At 39.7% G+C, this 18,141-nt stretch overlaps 1 protein-coding gene across 1 annotated transcript in view; it reads left to right on the top strand.

The window, feature by feature from the left end:
* Positions 1-13,236, top strand: part of LOC146322879 (vang-like protein 1) — a 32,832-nt gene extending 19,596 nt beyond the window's left edge. Inside the window, exons 4-9 of the mRNA XM_084724996.1 lie at positions 2,462-2,890; positions 3,918-4,093; positions 7,119-7,252; positions 9,598-9,748; positions 10,339-10,573; positions 11,592-13,236. Coding sequence (XP_084581122.1) covers positions 2,462-2,890; positions 3,918-4,093; positions 7,119-7,252; positions 9,598-9,748; positions 10,339-10,573; positions 11,592-11,852 — 1,386 coding nt within the window. The 3' untranslated portion in view covers positions 11,853-13,236. The remainder of the gene's footprint in view (positions 1-2,461; positions 2,891-3,917; positions 4,094-7,118; positions 7,253-9,597; positions 9,749-10,338; positions 10,574-11,591) is intronic.
* Positions 13,237-18,141: the final 4,905 nt, after the last annotated feature.

Here is an 18,141-nt window from a genome sequence, read left to right as displayed (position 1 = left end):
GTAAGGGAACATGTTTGTTTGTTAGAGATCCCAGCAAAAATCACATTAATTTTTTTTTTCAATGAAAATGAAATGCAAAAAATCCCCTTCCCCCCAAAAATGGAAAAATTATAATCACAATATCTTTTCAAAATGATCACAGTATGATTTTTTTTTACATATTGTTCAGCTCTACAGTGGAAATACACTAGACAGGTGAGAATGAATGTGGCCATCTTCTGTCTGCAGTACTCACAGCATGTGTGGTTTGCCAGCAGCTTCATGAGGCCCATATGGCTTCAGTTTGCAGACTGTTTGATGTGCTCAGGTGTGTGCGTGTCTGTGTGTGTGTGTGTGTGTGTGTGTGTCTTTGCGCATGTGTGTGAAGCCATGAAGGCTTGTCATTTTTCTAGCCCTCATCCTTCACTGTCTGCAGCTGCGGCTCCTGTGATTGGTTGTAGTCAGAGAGATGTACAATGCAGTGACACTCTGGGGGACAGTGAATGGCTAATTACTTGAATTAATGACAGGCACACAAAAAAATAAATGCCTCTTTAGAGCAGACTTGTCATTAATTTATACTCCCTGTGTGTCTTTGTTGGAAAGATTTATGCTTAAAATGACCCTGCTGGCTGGAAAGAAAAAAAATGACTGTAATTGGCAATGATGGGCCTAGAAAGGCTCAGCTTTTGTTGTTGTGATTCAGTGTGTGCGTTTGTGCGTGTGTTCGCATATGTTGACGTGCATCTTACTGCCAACGTGAACGTTACTGCACTTCCCATCCTGTCATCCTATATTACTTCAGTGGGACTTTGAAAAGGCCTGTCATAATGAGGCGAAACTCCAGGAAAATCAAAACAGCTCTAAATAGCATGGAGGATGCGCTGTGTGCTCAGTGCATAAAATCTGTGGTGATTCCTTGTGCAAAAACGGGAGTAAAACAGGATAATGGAGGCATTGTTACTTGTCAGACTCAGTTGATTTGCCAGTTTCTTGAGAATTTTACTTTGTTTTGTCAGCAACTTTAAAATTAAATTTGTCTCCCCATGGTGGTATCTAGCAATACAGACAGCTTTGGTTTTATTTGCCCAGATAATAAAATATCTATTTTCTGCTCTACCCCAATACAATAAAGGTCAACAGAGATGTGTTTGTGGTGCTCACAATGCTGAAAAATTACATTTAGAGCTGCATTCGCCAACAGAGTCCTAAAACCTGGAAATGAGGTAGTATTTTAGCCTTTGTGGCTCCCCCGCCTCAAAGACAATTGGTTTTTGAATGGGTTTTTGGTTAGATGCCTGAAATAAAGTCTGTATTTAACACAAACGTGTTTGTTATGTGGCATTAAAGATGTCAAAAAATACCCAACTCATGAATTTTAAAGCTTTTAGATGTGATAACAAGTGGATGGATGAGACTACAGAGGTTGTCAGGGACATTAAAAGTCATCACGTCAAATATCGTTTATAGCTTTTTACCACTGACAATTGCATTTACAATTCAAAAATCAGAAAAGTGGTGTTCATTTGTGAAGAGTGTCTTGCTGAACAAAACATGTGGGTATCAAATCCACTGCAGTAATGACATTAGCTTTTTGTGGAGGGAACCAGAGCGATGCCAACTTCCAGGTTGATCTACAAAGGTTCATCCTGCATCCTGGATCAAATAACTAAGTATAATGTGGAAGTGGTCGCTCTTCAAGACAAATCCACGTAGAATCACCCAGTTATCTCTCAGATCTGTCCCCCTCAGCGTAACTATCAGCTTTAACGAGAGTGACCGCCAGTGGTGGCTTGTGCATTTCTCTCCACGATCAAGCAAACATGCACCAAGGTATCACAGCAGGGCGAATGTTATTTTATCATGATGAAACGCTTAATTAAGTTAAGGTTCTTCAATACAAGATCGTGCAAAAGGTGTTCTCTAAGTCATGCTACAAACAAATGACGATCGAGAACGAGAATATGATGCATTGCTGTGAATGAAACAGCTACCTAACAGTATATACAGAAGTTAAAATGAGCTCAATCTTAAACATCTACATCAGCAGTAAAATGCAACATACACATTAATACAGCAGTAATATTAATGCAAAAACATCACTTATAATAGTAAAATACTGACTGAACATTTTACCACATGAACACTTTTGCTTGAAGTAAATTTTGCTGATAATATTTAGATACTTTTACTTGAGGTTTTGAATCCAGGACTTTTACTTGTAATGAAATATTTTCACAGTTAAGTACTTTCCCTCAATAAAGGATCTGAATACTTCATCCACCACTGCTCCCTTCTCAGCAAGCTTCCCGGGAGACTTATTTTTCATTGCCCTCTCCAAACGGTCAAATCATCAATTAATGCAACTGTAAAAAATATTAAGTGGTTTTTAATTGCCCACATAGGCAATCCAACATATCCAAATAAGTATCCATGGCTTGTAACATACCCCTCCTTCATCTTTCTTTCTCTCCTCCTTCAGGATGATAACTGGGGGGAAACCACCACCGCAGTAACAGGGACCTCAGAGCTCAGTATTTCCCAGGAGGAAGTGGTTGGACTGGGGAAGGGGATACAGGACCGGACCCAGGGTTTCCGCCGCTACCTTCCCCTGGCAGTGGGCTTGTGCGTGGGGCTGCTGGTGCTGGCCACGCCCCTGGTCTTCCTGCTTCTTCCGGCTGTCATGTGGCCCGACAGACTGCAGGCTTGTGGCGCAGCCTGCGAGGGCCTCTTCCTCTCCATCTCCTTCAAGCTCCTCATCCTCTTGGTGGCCATTTGGGCCTTGTTTCTCCGACCGGGCCGCGCCAGCCTGCCCAGGGTGTGTGTGTACCGTGCCTTCCTCACTACTCTTACACTCCTGCTCACCATGTCTTATTGGCTCTTCTATGGTGTCCGGATCCTTGATGCTCAGGTGGGTTTGACAGCGTGATACAGTCAGAGCATTACGATCATTTTATGTATGACTCGAAGAAAAATTAGCACTTGTTCTTCTTTTTTTACCAGATATTTTTATTATTTTGCTGCCATTCATGGTTAAAAAATATTTTTATTTGAAATTTATAAGAACAATAAAGAGTTTATAGGGATCAGTTGACACACAGCCAGCAAAGAAGTTATAATGAACTACTGTGCACAGGATCAGCAGCCACTTAAAAAAAGGCCCATTGAAAAAAATAAATCAATACCTGTGTATGCTGTACATAGAATGGCCTTTTTTTAGGTGGCTAAAATACATTTTGCTGCTCTCTTAACTGGGGGCAAGATGACCGCCATCTACTGTAGGTGATACACAGACTATCAATAATATCCTCATACAACCCTGCTTCAAATAATCCAAACTATGCCTTTAAGGGGTTGTCTCAGTTTAACACTGATGCCTCTATATGACCTACATAAGCAAATGAGACCATCCGCAAGAAGACTGGCTATTTCTGTATAGTTATTCTTCATGTCTGACTCCGGGTCAGATTCTTCTTGAAATCAGACAAAACGAGCCTGTGTTTATATTTTCTTTGGCAAAGTTGCACTGAGTTGTACATTAGCCAGTTAAAAGGGTACAGGAGGAGATTTTTATTTAGACAATTTTATTTTTGTCGTTATTAGTGCTAGAAATAATATTTGTTCACAGGGGCCTCAAAAATCAACAAAATATGAAAGTTTCTTGTAGTAGCTTTAATTTGGCTTTCATTAAACTAAAATAAAGTATTTTATTCTGACTTTAATTGACACACACAAACATATACCATATATGCAAAAAAATCTTACTTTGACAGTGTGCAAAAGAACATTTTTGAGAGTATTTTTGTTTTTGTTAGCAGTTTAATTCAGGAATTTATTTGGAAACAGTATCTTCAATCTCAGTGATGTTGTCCTGGTTAAATAAAATCAAAGAGGAGGTTGTGTCTACTTTCATTAAACCTGCAATGTGGTCCAAACAGGATGAGGACTACCACGGTATCGTCCAGTTTGCCGTGTCCCTCGTGGACTCGCAGCTGTTTGTCCACTACTTGGCTGTGGTGCTGCTGGAGCTTCGTCAGTTGCAGCCCTGCTACAGCGTGTGCGTCATACGCTCCACTGACGGAGAGACGCGTCACTACAACATAGGACAGCTCAGGTGAGACTGCCAGCTCGCTTTAATCACCTCCTCAGTGTGATTTACATACAGATCGTAATGAAAATAGGATTGAAGAGGATACTGTGAATATAATCCTTTTACAGTTTCACATGTGAATATGACCTTTTCCTTGCAGTACACGCTGAGACACACACTGGCACTTGGTCACAGTCGTTACACTCTATCATGTTGAAGTATGTGTGTAATAAATGTCCACAGGGAAGACTGGCACAGTCAGTAATTGAGTTACTCATCAGCTTCCTCGTCTAGTTTGCTCAAGGCGAGCTATTCTAGGAATCGGGGGGGGGGGTGAGGGAGGGGGGTGAGAAAGTGCCGGACACAGGCGCTCGTCCTGTGGCTGTCTTACTTTGTCTCTGTTCTGACTGAATGTGTGACTATGACCAGAGAAGGACACAACAGTGGTAATCTGATAAGGTTGCTGTGACAAGGCTAAAAAGTTGAAGGGATAGTTCAGGTTTTGTGAAGTGAGGTACTTATTGTTACTGTATCACCTGCTGTTTGAGAAGCTGAGAGTATCAGTGTAGGAAACTAAGCAATGTACTGCTCTCATAGATGGATTAAGAGGAACTAGATAATGTATGCAAAGATGTTGCCCATTCAGTCCAATAATAGCAACAATAATAATAATCCTTATTGTACACAAATGTGGAAATTTGCCTTCGGCTCCACAGGTTGGTTTAAAAACACATCACATTAATTACAATTCGCACAAAAATAACAGAACATATACAGTGCAGACAACAAAAACGGGCATGGCTCCAGTCTGAGTCATGTTTACACTTCAGCAAAGTTATTGCATTTGGTATGAAAGACTTCTTATGAATGTTTTCGGTTGTTGCAGCGACTCTGTGGCATCTTCCTGAGGGCAGTTTTATGAATTCTTTAAAAAGGGAATAAACAGGATCAGTAATTGTACTGGCCATGATTCTGGATGATCTGTTTTTGTTCTTAGCCTACAGGTTCCCATATGACATACATTAAAAGTTAAAACACTTTCAACAAGACTTATATTGTAGGACTTTGATTTTTTGATTAGATACAAGTGTTGCATTGCTTTTTTAAAAAAAATATATTCTGTGTTGGCTGTAAAACTTTAAGTGCAATCAAAAAAGGTTCCTAGATACTTAAACTCCTCCACTGCCTCAACAGGCCGCTTATTTATCACAGCAGGTGGAAAATAGTGACAGGCATTGTACAATAGCCAGCTCCTGAGCCTTACTTTCATTAAGAAACAGGGCACTGTCTTCAGCTTCCCAACATGATGAAAATATCTAGATTGATTATTTGTTTTTCCTGTCTGCAGAAGACCAACTAACACCATATCATCTGCATGTTTGTACAAATGGCAAGTTGAATTCATAATTTCTGATGAGAGTTGCTCGCCTGGTGCATAAGCCAAAAAGTTTCCGGGTTTACATCCTGTTTATACGGCCCAATGAACATGCACAGTAGTGTTTTCTCCCCTTTCTGGCTCGTCACACAATACCACAAACAAACTAACCAATCAAGGCAGAAATAGACCAGCGTTGAAGTGATTTCTAATAAATGTTGAGCATGGTAAACCGGAAGTTAAGACCTGTAGAAGAGGCAGAAACAGACTAACCAAACACATTCCACTTACTGGAAGTTAAAGGGGAACTGTACCAGTTTTACACATCAAAGTCTGGTTACTGCATGTGTGAAAAATGTTGTATAAAGCCATGTGCGGCTCCAGAGGGAGCTGTGCGAAATCTGATAAATTGCCTCAAGTCATGTCACTTGAGTCAGCTTCAGTTGAAGACTACAGCTGGATTTAGAAAGAAGTGAGCTTACCAGACCTCTGTAGTCAACTCTGCTCGAGGCAAACAGGTCAAGGCCAGATTAGTCTCCAACTGAAACTCTCCAACTGATCTGTCGGCATTCATTGAGGGTAACGTTGGCGCAGGGTTTTGACAAGAATGAAGAATGCATGGAATAAAAAAGACAATATCTCTGGTTTCTGCTGAAGTGCTTTTGATATAATATTTTTATAAACTGTCCATCATGAACCTGACAATGTTGAAGGTGTGCAATGGTAAAATAAAAGGTGCAAACAAGAGCCGTAAAGGTTACTTTGGCTTGTCCCCATAAGAGACGGTTTTTTGGTTCCTGCTAGGACCTTTGATAAATGGAACCCTTTCAGAGCATTCTACCTAGAACCCGATATAAAGGGTTATACAAAGAACCAGGTTACACCCAGAACCCCCTATGGGAGGTTTTACTGAGAGCCCTTCTGTGATGTAATGGTTCCACTGTCCGCTGGTTCTATCCAGAAACTTTCCACCTTTTGAAGGGTCATTTGCACCTCCTCACATATGATTCGTCAGTTTCAAATGATGTAACCGTCACTGCCCACATACTTCAATGCGTCCTTGGCATGGATGTTAACCAATGCATCCACTAGAGGGCGTCACTCAGAAGACGTAAGCCCAAAGACGAAGAGTTTTAAAAGAGTTTTAAAACTTTAAGGGTGCTACTAAAACCCACCCAGGAGATTCCACCAAAAATGTTTTTATTTTTAAAAGGTATTATCTAGAACCTAACCTGTATACCAAGGTTTTTACATAGAACTCACCCATGGGGTTTTACTGAAAGGATTTCAACAACCCGTTGTCTTCCAGAGTAGCCACTCGGGGGGTTATGCTGAAAACCCTTTTATATTATGATACGAAGAACATTTGACAAACCTTTGACAAAAGACTTCTTCAAGGATTTCCACAATCCTTGAAGAAGTCTGGGGTTATTTCAAAGCAAATGGTTCAAGGTAGAACCTCAGCTTTTCAAGCTTTTCAAGAGGAACTATTTTGGAACCCTTTTCTCTAAGAGTGAATGGAACCAGCATTGTAATTAAACATAGGTCATAGGTATCAGGCAAAAAAATGTGTCAGTGTCGGTGTCCTATACACTATAAGTCAGCCATAATGTAAATCATATTCCTGCCGTCTCTGAGTTGTCTCTCTCTCCATCTGTCTCTCATCTAACACAGCATTCAGAGGGCTGCTCTGTCCATTTTGGAGTATTACTACAGAGATTTTCCACTCCATAACCCAGCACTTCTCTCTGCCTCAAAACACCGGGCTGCCAAACACCTTGCTGGGTTAAAGGTCTACGACGTTGACGGTCAGTCGCCTCATCTGTCCCAATAATTACTTCCTGTGTTATATAACATCTCTGTTGTTTTCCCCTTTGACGTTATGTGCCCGTTACAAGGTTTTCCACTCTTTCCGCTCTTTGGTTGTGATGTTTTCTTTTCCATCTCCGTCTCTTCCATGAGCAGCTTTTAAAAACAAACTGAGAACATACCTTTTGGACAGTAAGTACAGATAAAATCTCTCCACACAGCACTCTATCACAGGAAGCTGCTAATTTCACAGCTCAGTTCACTCCATCTTTAGTGCACTCTGAAGCCTCCATCATAATCTATATAGTGCATCTCCACTCCTACACTCTTAGAAATACAAGTGCTAACTAGAACCCCAATGGGTTCTTTGTCTTGTCCCCTTAGGAGAAGAAGGGGAACCCTTTCAGAGGGTTTTTCATAGAGCCCGACATACAGGGTTATACCAAGAATCATCTGTGAAAAGTTTCACCTACAGCCTATGAGAGGTTCTGCAGAGAATCCCTCTATGGTGTATTGGTCCTACCCAGAACCCTCTTTGGAGGTTCCAGTGTTCCATCTTCTAAGCGTGTTAACAAGAACCCACCCAGGGGGTTCTACCGATAACCTTTTTTATACATTTTTTTGTCTAGATATTACTAAGAGGGTTCTACTAAGAACATGTTCTGAGGGTTTTATCTAAAACACACTTAGGGGTTCTGCCAGTAATCTTTTTGTATTCCAAGGCTTTTTATCTAGAACCCGCCAAAGGGCTCTACTAAGTACCTTTTTATATTCCAAAGGTTTTATCTAGAACCCACCAAAGGGCTCTACTAAGTACCTTTTTATATTCTAAGGGTTTTATCTTTTATGTTATGGTGCAAAGAACCTTTGGCAAAAGAGTTCAACAATTTCAGCAATCAACAAAGTACTCATTTTTTCTAAATCTTTGGATGAAAATGGTTCTTAATGGAACCTTTAGTCTTATAAATAACTTTTGACAAACCTTTTCTCCAAAAAAAAAAAGGGTTCCTCAGAAGCAAGTGGTTCTGGGTAAAGAACCCTATAGCAACCCTTATTTCTCAGAGTGTACTACACACACACTCAGACACACACGCTGCAGCTGATGTATTGCCTCCCTGCTCCCATTCTATCCTATAACACCGCATATTGCACTCTTTCTAAATGGGCCTTTCACTCGCCACCCATCAATCCCCCATCCGCTGCACACCACTGTGGGCTTGATGATCTATGGCAGAGATGCAGTATGGGATATGGTGTCCTCATAGCACCTCCCTCCCACCCACCCTACCCCCTTCCCTATCAAAGTGCAGCGGAGAGGCCTCAAGAGGGCCGTGGAATTTCAATCCTTAAATAATTCATCAGAGTAACGCTCATTCCTCACATACTCCCACATCTCTCCTTCTTCCCGCTCAGCCCGTCTCCAGCTCGCCTTTTTTTTTCTCCCTGTTCTTTATTTCATTTTTTCGCTCGCTTCAACCCCCACTCACGCTCCATCCACCCCCCTTCTCTTTCTCATTCAAAGTCATTCACAGGCAGCTCTTGTCATTGCATGAATATGTAGGCCATGAAGTTAAAGAGGCTTGTGTTTACTCATATTTTCAGTGGAAAATATTTACAATGCATTCTTTCCACAGCAGACACCAGGATGATTCTTCATGTGTCTTTCTCACCTGCATACACATTCATAAACACGCATATGCAGATCAGACTATTAATGATTTATATCCTTACCTGACCTGCAGCGTTTACTCTCTATAACCTCCCCCAAACTGTGCTGATCTTCATGAATATGGACCAGAGGTAACTCCCCCACAGTAAAACCCCAGGAACTGTAATGTACTGCTGTACAAGCTCCATTAGCTTTATAGGTTTGTCTCGCAAACCAGTAAATTCACAGATCAGACAAGAACTATGGCCTTTGAAGTGTAAAATGCTGAATATTTAATCCACACCCCAATAAAAAGGCTCCTGCATCCGACTGTGTGTGGAGAAATGTGGATGCTTCCAGTGCCTCCTTTCTCAGCGCTATAATTAACACTCTCTGTAACTGAGACACAAGATCTGGCAGGATGCCCCAGATAAGTAACAAAGATTAACACGCACTCCCCTAAACTCCTTCTCAAAAGTCAATGGAGGATAAAATGGACACAATACAGACCAGCAAAGGTTGATTCACGGTTGTTTTACTGTGATGTTTGAGGTCTCAGCTTCATCTGACCTTCTCTGTCCACGATGCAGATCAAGATACAGCCCATTAATCAGTTTGATGGCGGGGTCAGGGGCTGCTACCCCACAGCTCAAACCGATATAACCAATTTGCGTCTGTCCTCTGTGTTCGGTGCAGCCCCGGGGAGCACAGCAGGAGCGCAGCCTGGTAATGGGAATCAGTCACGGGCCATGGTTACAGCTGCCGGGAAACGCAAAGACACCGCCCACAATGAGCTGTACTATGAAGAGGCCGACTACGAGAGGAGAGTCCGGAAACGTAGAGCCAGGTGCGTCACAGGAACGGTGACAGCATGTTGGGGGACAGCTTGCTGACCTAAAGACTTTCAGACGTGCACCCTGGCAATGTTGATGTTGCAAAAATTAAGACAGTTTCAACAAATGCCTGTGAATTCTTACAACCTTGCAAATAACATATATGTACGTCTCAGTATATATCTATAACTATATATAACACATATCTTGTACACTTGTATGTTTTATAATTTTATGCCTGCTGTTTTGGCTGAGATTGAGATCCAGAAAGTATTTTTGGATTACCCCACAGGTTGGAAAATGTAAGCACAGGCACACTTCAGCTGTTTTTTAGGAGAATCTGAGCTGGTGACAGCCATTAGGACAACTGTATAGAAACAGACGATTATCTCATAGATGGTCTCTTTAATTTCTGCAGGCCATATTGAGGCATGAGTAATACATTGAGACTGTTTCATAACCATTTGGAAACTCATTGAATTAGCTTTGAATACAAGCGTAAAGAGCTGACAGTGAACTAACTGCTGTGTGTGTGTGTGTGTGTGTGTGTGTGTGTGTGTGTGTGTGTGTGTGTGCGTGTGTGTGTGTGTCCCTTCTTTGTCAGGCTGGTGGTGGCTGTGGAGGAGGCCTTCACACACGTCCGGAGGATGAAGAAAGAGGACGAGCGCGCTGCACCGTCCGACATCATGGATGTGCGCGAAGCAGCTCTGGCCATATTTCCCTCCATGGCCCGTGCCCTGCAGAAGTACCTCCGCACCACCAGGAGGCAGCACTGCCACAGCATGGAGAGCATCCAGAAGCACCTCGCTTTCTGTCTCATCAATAACATGAGCCCTAAGGTGGGTTTGGTTTAGAACCTCAAATTAAATAACTGAAATGCTGTGAAGATTTCAGACCACATACATCAGTTTTTACAACTTGGGTATTATTTTGGTACTGTAGTTCTGGCCATTATGCCTGTCCGTCATGAGAACATTGTACTCGCCCATATAATTGCTGAGAAACGCAGAGATATTGTGGCAAGCAACAAGGCGAGACACACCTTTTGTGTTTTTGAAATGCTAATATTACAGCTAAGAGGTTGTTGTCTCAGTTCACTCAGTTCACTGAGAGAAAGAACACCTCTCTTGAATTGGAAATATAGAATCTGACGTTGATTTAATATAATTATTTCAGGGAAAATAAGCAAATAAGAGGTTGCTGATGCTTTCGTGCAGACCTTTATGTCACTAATGACTAATTTAAGCTTCTGAAGGGAAGCATGTCAGAAAAAGTTGGACAGGCGCTGAACTAGAGCAAGTATAGTCAGTAAAACTTGAACACTTGGTCTATAACATACTAGTTACGGTAATAGTTTAACTGTTTACCTTAATTTTGTTTGTGAAATAATTTTGGCTGATTTAGGGGTTTTTGTTTAAAATCTATAATATTGTCTGACTGCTTGTGTTTCTGCACAAAATAGTCACAGAATGCTAAAAAGTAAGAACATTTAATATGCAAGATATGTTGGACTCAGTGGCATAAAGTTTTGTGTTTGTTAGTTAGTTATTTGTGGAGGAAAGTTATAGTGCTGTAAAATACAGTGATTTCACCAGATTTAAGGCTACAGGCTGTTTCAGCTTGGATTTCTACTCTCTGCATCTATAGGCTACAGTGGTGATACATGGCACGGTTCGGATGATTTAATGTGAGGAGGTATGAGGTCAATAGTCAGTGTACTTCCCTAAAGCAGATGCCAGTTGGCACAACCCCAGTATGGAGAAGCATAGAGTAGCAGCACGAAGCAAAGCAATGTACTTTTATTTTTTCTATATTTAGAATATTTTCACTGCTTTACTTTTTTCTCCACTTGCCCAGGCCTTCCTTGAAGCCTACCTGGCCCCTGGTCCGACCCTTCAGTACGGCCCTGAGCGCTGGATGGCTGACCAGTGGACTTTGGTTAGCGAGGCCTCTGTCACCGGCGGCATGAAGGAGGGAACAGAGTTCCTACTGAAGTGTCTTGACTTTAGCTTAGCTGTGACCGTCAAGAGCATCCCTTACATCCGACTGACGGAGGAGTACATCGACCCCAAGTCTCATAAGTTTCTACTGCTGCTCCAATCAGAAACCTCAGTTTAATTAACAGTGACACAGTGGAGCGGACGGTGGTGCTGCTGATCTGGACTTACAGGACTGTTAAAATTGATTTTTTTCAAAAAAAAAAAAAAGAAAAAGAAAAGCTTTTTGTACTGTTTTTTGTACTTTTGTTTATGTAATTTTCTCACATAGAGTATCTTTGTGTCCTTGTCTCTGTCCCGGGCGTCATCAAAGACGATAAAAAGTCGATAAAACGGGAGGGAACATGCTCGGCTTTCTCTGTCCTGACATTTGCAGAACACAGTTCAGGTACTCCTCTATGCACGACAGATGACCCTCACAAAAATTCTTCTTCCTTTATTTGCATGTGCCAGTGTGTGCCTGCCTGCCTGCGTGGGAGAGTTCATGATACTGGAGGAGTGTGTGATTTAGGATGCAAAAGTGTGTGTGTGTGTTTTGTGTATAGTGTACATCCGGGATCTGTCTCAACCTGTCTCTTCTTTTTCCTTAGCATTAGTCATTTGATATAACCCCAAATCCTTTTCACCAAAACTGCTCTTTTCCAGTCTTAGCGACGATTATTTAACTGTCCTGTATTACAGATGTATGTACAGTATTTATATGTGAATATACTTTATCCCTTTACTTAACCTTTCCACCACTTTTTATATCAAAATTGTGCTTGAATGGTTTTTTTAAAGATTTTTTTTTTCACCTTGCGTGTCTGCGCTGTATTTGTGGAGATAACTGGACTGTAAATAGAAGAAGATAAGTTTGTAAATGTCAGACAAATCACTGGAGTCTCTTGGACTGAATTCCAGCCATAGTACAGCTGAATATAGATGGTTTAGTAGTCAATAGATTGTGAATGAACACATGTGACTGCTCATTATGTTTGTACAGTTAAGTGTGTGCAGTGTACACTGATCTTTTTGTAGGCTGGCAGAGAGACAGCTGAGAAGTTCATGTGGACTTTTTTTTTTTTTTTTTTTACATCTCGTGTTAAAACTGTCGCCTTTGTGCTGTTTAATTTCACGACATGTGGCCCTGATTTTCATCTTAATTCATCGGGAAGCGGATGTATCTATGTATTACAGCACCTCTCTGCATTATGTAAATCTGTTAGCCAAGTGAAATACGCTCAGCCATGAGCATAAGACAGTACATAACCTAAAGAAATATTTATTTCAGCAATTTCTGAGACATTTTCTCTGTGTCTAGAATTATTGACTCTCACTTATCTCATGCTGCCAAGTGTTTAAACATGGATACCACTTTACAATAACCATTAATAATAAATGTTAAATGGATAGTCAATTAATGTTTAAGAGACTTTGACTATTAAATTTTGATTAAATTAGCAAACTAACAGCTTCTCTGACAACAACCCTGAAGCTGCAGTGTCCTCCTTTAAAATGTCTATTCTGGCCAGTTTCAGTTTGCTTGTCTCATGTTTTTCAGAGTTCAAATTAATGCCGAATTTTCACTGAATGAGTAAAAGTCTCTTTATGAGTCAAAGCAGTGGGCTTTTGTTTTCGGGATAATGGGCTTAACTTTACACTGACGGACAACTGAAAGTTATAAACAGCCGATCAGCTTACAGTGTGGGACTCATCCTTGATTTTTGCTGTCAAATTACAATGTTGCGCTCGTCTTGCGCTCCTGCAGTGTTCCTTCAGCCTGCCTGTGCTTCCTTGATCCTGGGGAGGAGGGGGCGGGGAGAAAAAACTGTCCTCAACCGTAGATCATATACTAAATAGGATTTCAACCTATATAATAAATGTTTGCTCATGATTATTACCAACTGATTTGAGAACCTTTAAGAAATAATGTCATAGAAAGATGGACCAGATATTTGTTACATCTTTTAAAGGTTAATAATTAGTTTGTAAATTGTCTATAAAATTTATTGGGATGGCTACATAAAAAAGTGGCAACTGATGATTATTCTGTGGAATCCTTTTGCAGTGATCACGTCTGTCTGGGTCAAACTGATTACTATAAGAAAATGATTTACTCATGCAGATTACCATCTATTTAGCATTTCTATATCAATTACATGACCATAAAATTGTGAAACAGACAGCTCATATGTATGAACTTTATTAAAATACAGTATAGCCATTTCAAATGCTTTTCAAATTACAGCGCATATTAAATCCCTATACTGCGTTTAATTCAAATACACTATAATGCAGTACAGTACTGTATATAAAATATAACTTGCTGTAGTTTCACTCATTGACTTGTTTTTGGCAGCTTGTCATGAACTTCAGTAGACTACGTTTTTCAGTGAGACAAAATGGCTTTCTTTTTTTTCTGTCATGTTTTCAATGTTCAGCCTCAGGTAGCCGACTGGAAGAAGACAGGTTACCACGAAGGAAAGTATTAAAATAATAATAATAATAATAATAAAAATAGAATTACTGTGTAGTTTCATGTATGAAAAGCTAAAAAATTAACACTATAAGTGAACTACCTGATTACTTTAAGATAATTCTTTAAACAGCATCTGAATGCGAATGACTTTGACCCAATTTTCTTTGGCCCACATAATTATTCATTTTAATACAAATAGATGGTATAAAGTTGCAGTCAGCACTCTGACATCCACTTGAGTTACTTGAGTTAAAACAGTTTTAAAATGATATTTTAATAATTGATGTGGACGGACCTTAATAGCTTACCTTATTACATAAACTTAAATAAATAACATATCTATTTTAACTCAAGACCTACCTAAGAACTTTTGACGTTCTAACTGGACATTACATTTTGTTAACTTGATCAAGGAGCCCTGCATTTGCAAAACTGACACTAGAGTTGTACGTACAGCGTCATAGTTTGAAGAGTAGTAGTTGCAACAGCTGTTTATAATAAGTTATTAACAGCTAATTAATTCTGTGTAGTGCATCTATAGGCATTACTGGGATGGTCTTTATAGTCACAACTCAACACTGTTAAATAAATGGTTCATAAAGCATATAAAAATATATAAAATAACTATTTATAAAAGTTTAAATAACTATAAATTTGCCATTTGATAATGGTTATTATAAAGTGTTATACACATGACAGTACAGACACACACAACAGCATAAATAGCTCAACTCAGTGTCAGTATTTCTGCTGTCTGTCAGTATTTTGTCTCAGTGTCACACTGCTGCCACCTATCTACAGCTACTGGAACAGGAACACTGTCCCGAGCATCAATCAAGCTGTTAATCTGTATTTGATCTGTATTTTTAAAAACCCTTTGTATTTATGAGGCCTGTTATGTTGTAAATTTATATTTACACACAAGTGTTAGCGTGGTCACTGACAGTGTAGTTCTGTTTAGGCTTTTAGAGTGTTGATGGTTGTACATAGATCTTCTTGACTACACATGTGCCTCAGTTATACATATTTAGGATGTGCTCAGTGTACATGTGCAGTTTTCAAGTGTGTGTGTGTGTGTGTGAGAGAGAGAGAGAGAGAGAGAGAGAGAGAGAGAGAGAGAGAGAGAAAGGAAAAGAGAGTGAAAGGGAACATAATGAAGAAAAGAGATTTCGTTCCTAAATGTCATGCAGCTGACTAGTCATATCAAGTTGTCTCTGTCTTCTTTTATACAACAGAACATGTAAAATCACTGCTGTGTCAAAGTCACATTTGTAACAAATAAATCAATATTTGTATTGACCTTTGCAAGGCATTTGATTATTGTGGTGTTTTTATGTAATTAAAATTGATGACCACGTTACCTGGTATCTTTTATTAAGGACAGTCAGCTTATAATAATTCAGTTAATAAACTTGACATGAAGAAAGTCTGAAGTGAGTTGACTGTGCAGGATATTTGATTCTTTCATAGCAAAAGTGAGGAGTGTCACAATATGCCAGTATTGATAATAAATATAAAATACATTTTTAAATGAAATATAATGTTAATAACACAACTCCAATTCCAAATGCCATCACAGATGATGGCTTTTGAAGTTAGACTTCGAGCAGGTTTAGCCCGGAGGACATGACATCCATGATCTCCAGAAACAATCTGAAATGGGGACTCATCAGACTTTCCATCAGTTCATCTCAGATTAACTTGGGCAAATTGTGTTTACTGACAATTTTGTGGGTTTTTAATACAGTTTTTAATGCAGTGCCATGGGTCAAAGGTCACAGCATTCACTGTTGGTTTTTGGTCTTATGAGGCTTCTGAGACGTAATTGAGCATGGCAATGGTCCTCATATACGTCCATCATAAAGCTATAAGAGCATGTACATTCTAAACGTTCAGTTTGAAAGTTTAATTAACAATCTTTACATTTAGGGCACCAAAATGGCCAGCAGCGACCTTGAGGACTAATCAGGTAGGATTATTTTTGCAAAATAATTCATCCTAGGCCAGTCCATCACTGTTGTTTTATTTGCAGAAGTTACATAAATTCAGCACTCAGTGATTTTTCAAACATTTAACAAAAAATATCAGTTTGATAGGACAAAATGTTTTCTCAATAAACATTTTACTTGTTTGAGGCCTGTTTAGCTGGTTAGCTTTCAAATGCAAGTTCAAATACACAAGTTACACAATACACAGAGGTAAAAACGCCACCTACCCACAGATCAAGAAACATCCCTTGCTTCTGTATGATGTGTTTTCTTCCATTGTGTGCAGAGGAGATGAGAGAGCAGGAGTCACAACAGATAAGAGAAAAGCAACAAAGCAAAGTAAAAGTGAAGAATGCAGGAGAGGAAGAGAAACATGAGGAATTAGCATTCTGATGGGCTTTCCAATGTCGATGCAATAACGACTTTATTATCTCGCTGTGCAGCTGCTGCGCCCCATTAATTCAGGTGAGATAAACCTGATGGAGACAGAGGAAGGCAGTAAAAGATGAAAGAAGAGATTAGAGTTTTGCTACTGGAAATGGAGACTGTCAGCAGGTGGTTTTAAATCTTCAAAGGTGTGGACCCCCGGGCAGAAAATGCACCTTTTGGAGGTGAACCAAACATTAGATCTTAAGTTGTATTACCTGAAAAGAGGATGGAGACTAAAAGCAAGCTGAAATGGAAGCACACATTTACCACCCAGTTTGGTTTATTGACACTGAGGACAATGAGCCACAACATATGTAATTGAACAGGTTATAAATAAAAGAAATTAAGTTTTGAAAGTGCTGCTCAGTGGTGGAAGAAGCACTCTGGTTATTTACTTAAGTTAATTAGCCAGTACTACAATGTTAATATACCCCATTACGAGTAAAAGTCCACATTTAACTTTTCCCCTAAGTAAAACTTCAGAAATATTATCACAATGATGAGGGGAATAAAAGGACAGTTCACCCAAAATCAGAAATATATAGATAAATTACTCTACAGGCCAGAGGAAATATCTGTATTTTTTATTTTTGGGTGAAATGTCCCTTTAAAGTATAAGAGTAACATATGAAGTGCCAGTGAAGCACACTATGACAAGTTATTTCCTGCAATGAGGGACTGAGCAACTTCTGATAGAAGAAATACACGTTTCCATTGAATATTTGCGCTCTCTCAACTAATGTATTCAGATTCAGGTGCATCCCTGGTAGAGAGTAGAATAAAATGGAAATACTCAAACAGAGTACCTTAAAATTAGAAATGTACTTGCTTGCTATTCTACATTTATTGTGAGTGACTCGTGTTTGTCTTGAGGTTTTCAGAACGTAGCGGTTAAAAATAATTTGATAATGACAGTGATAGTTGACAATGACAGTCCTTTATTATCATTTATATATATAAATGAATGTCATGTCATGTGTAATGTCAGGTAAATGTCTGGTCCAGACATTTACGTGTCACTTCCCAAACCCACTCCAGGCTTATTTACATTGTCAAAAAATGACAGACTGGTAGACACATTATTATGAGTGGGCACGTATTCAGTACCATTGACCTAAAGATGGACAATGTGACGGCTCCCTACAAGTGAAGCCAAAACATCTTGAATGATGACTGCAGTACAGGTCATAAATCCCGCGTTCTCCATGTTAGCAGATACCACATGAGCCAAACTAAAAGATCAAAGTACACATCAAATAAATTTCTCCCAAAGATGGTTTCTGTCATTACTGTTAACATCACGCTGATGTGTTTTCAAGTGCTCATTTTTCTGATCAGTTTGGTTTTAATCAGTTTTTTTGATGCCATAAAAAGCAGGTTTCACGTCATGAGTGACAGCTGAGCTCTGCTCGCCAGGTGTTTGGGTGAGAACTCTACAATGCAGACTCTGGCTACAAATAACATCAACAGCGCAATATGGCAGCACTTATGTCCGATGTTTGGCTTCATTTTTGCAGAATGGGAGAAAGAAGAGA

The sequence above is a fragment of the Lutjanus erythropterus genome, chromosome 8 (assembly GCF_056507025.1).
Source record: "Lutjanus erythropterus isolate fLutEry1 chromosome 8, fLutEry1.hap2, whole genome shotgun sequence".
Classification (NCBI taxonomy): domain Eukaryota; kingdom Metazoa; phylum Chordata; class Actinopteri; order Lutjaniformes; family Lutjanidae; genus Lutjanus; species Lutjanus erythropterus.
Note: the sequence above shows the minus strand (reverse complement) of the source record. Positions and strands in the feature narration are given on the sequence as shown.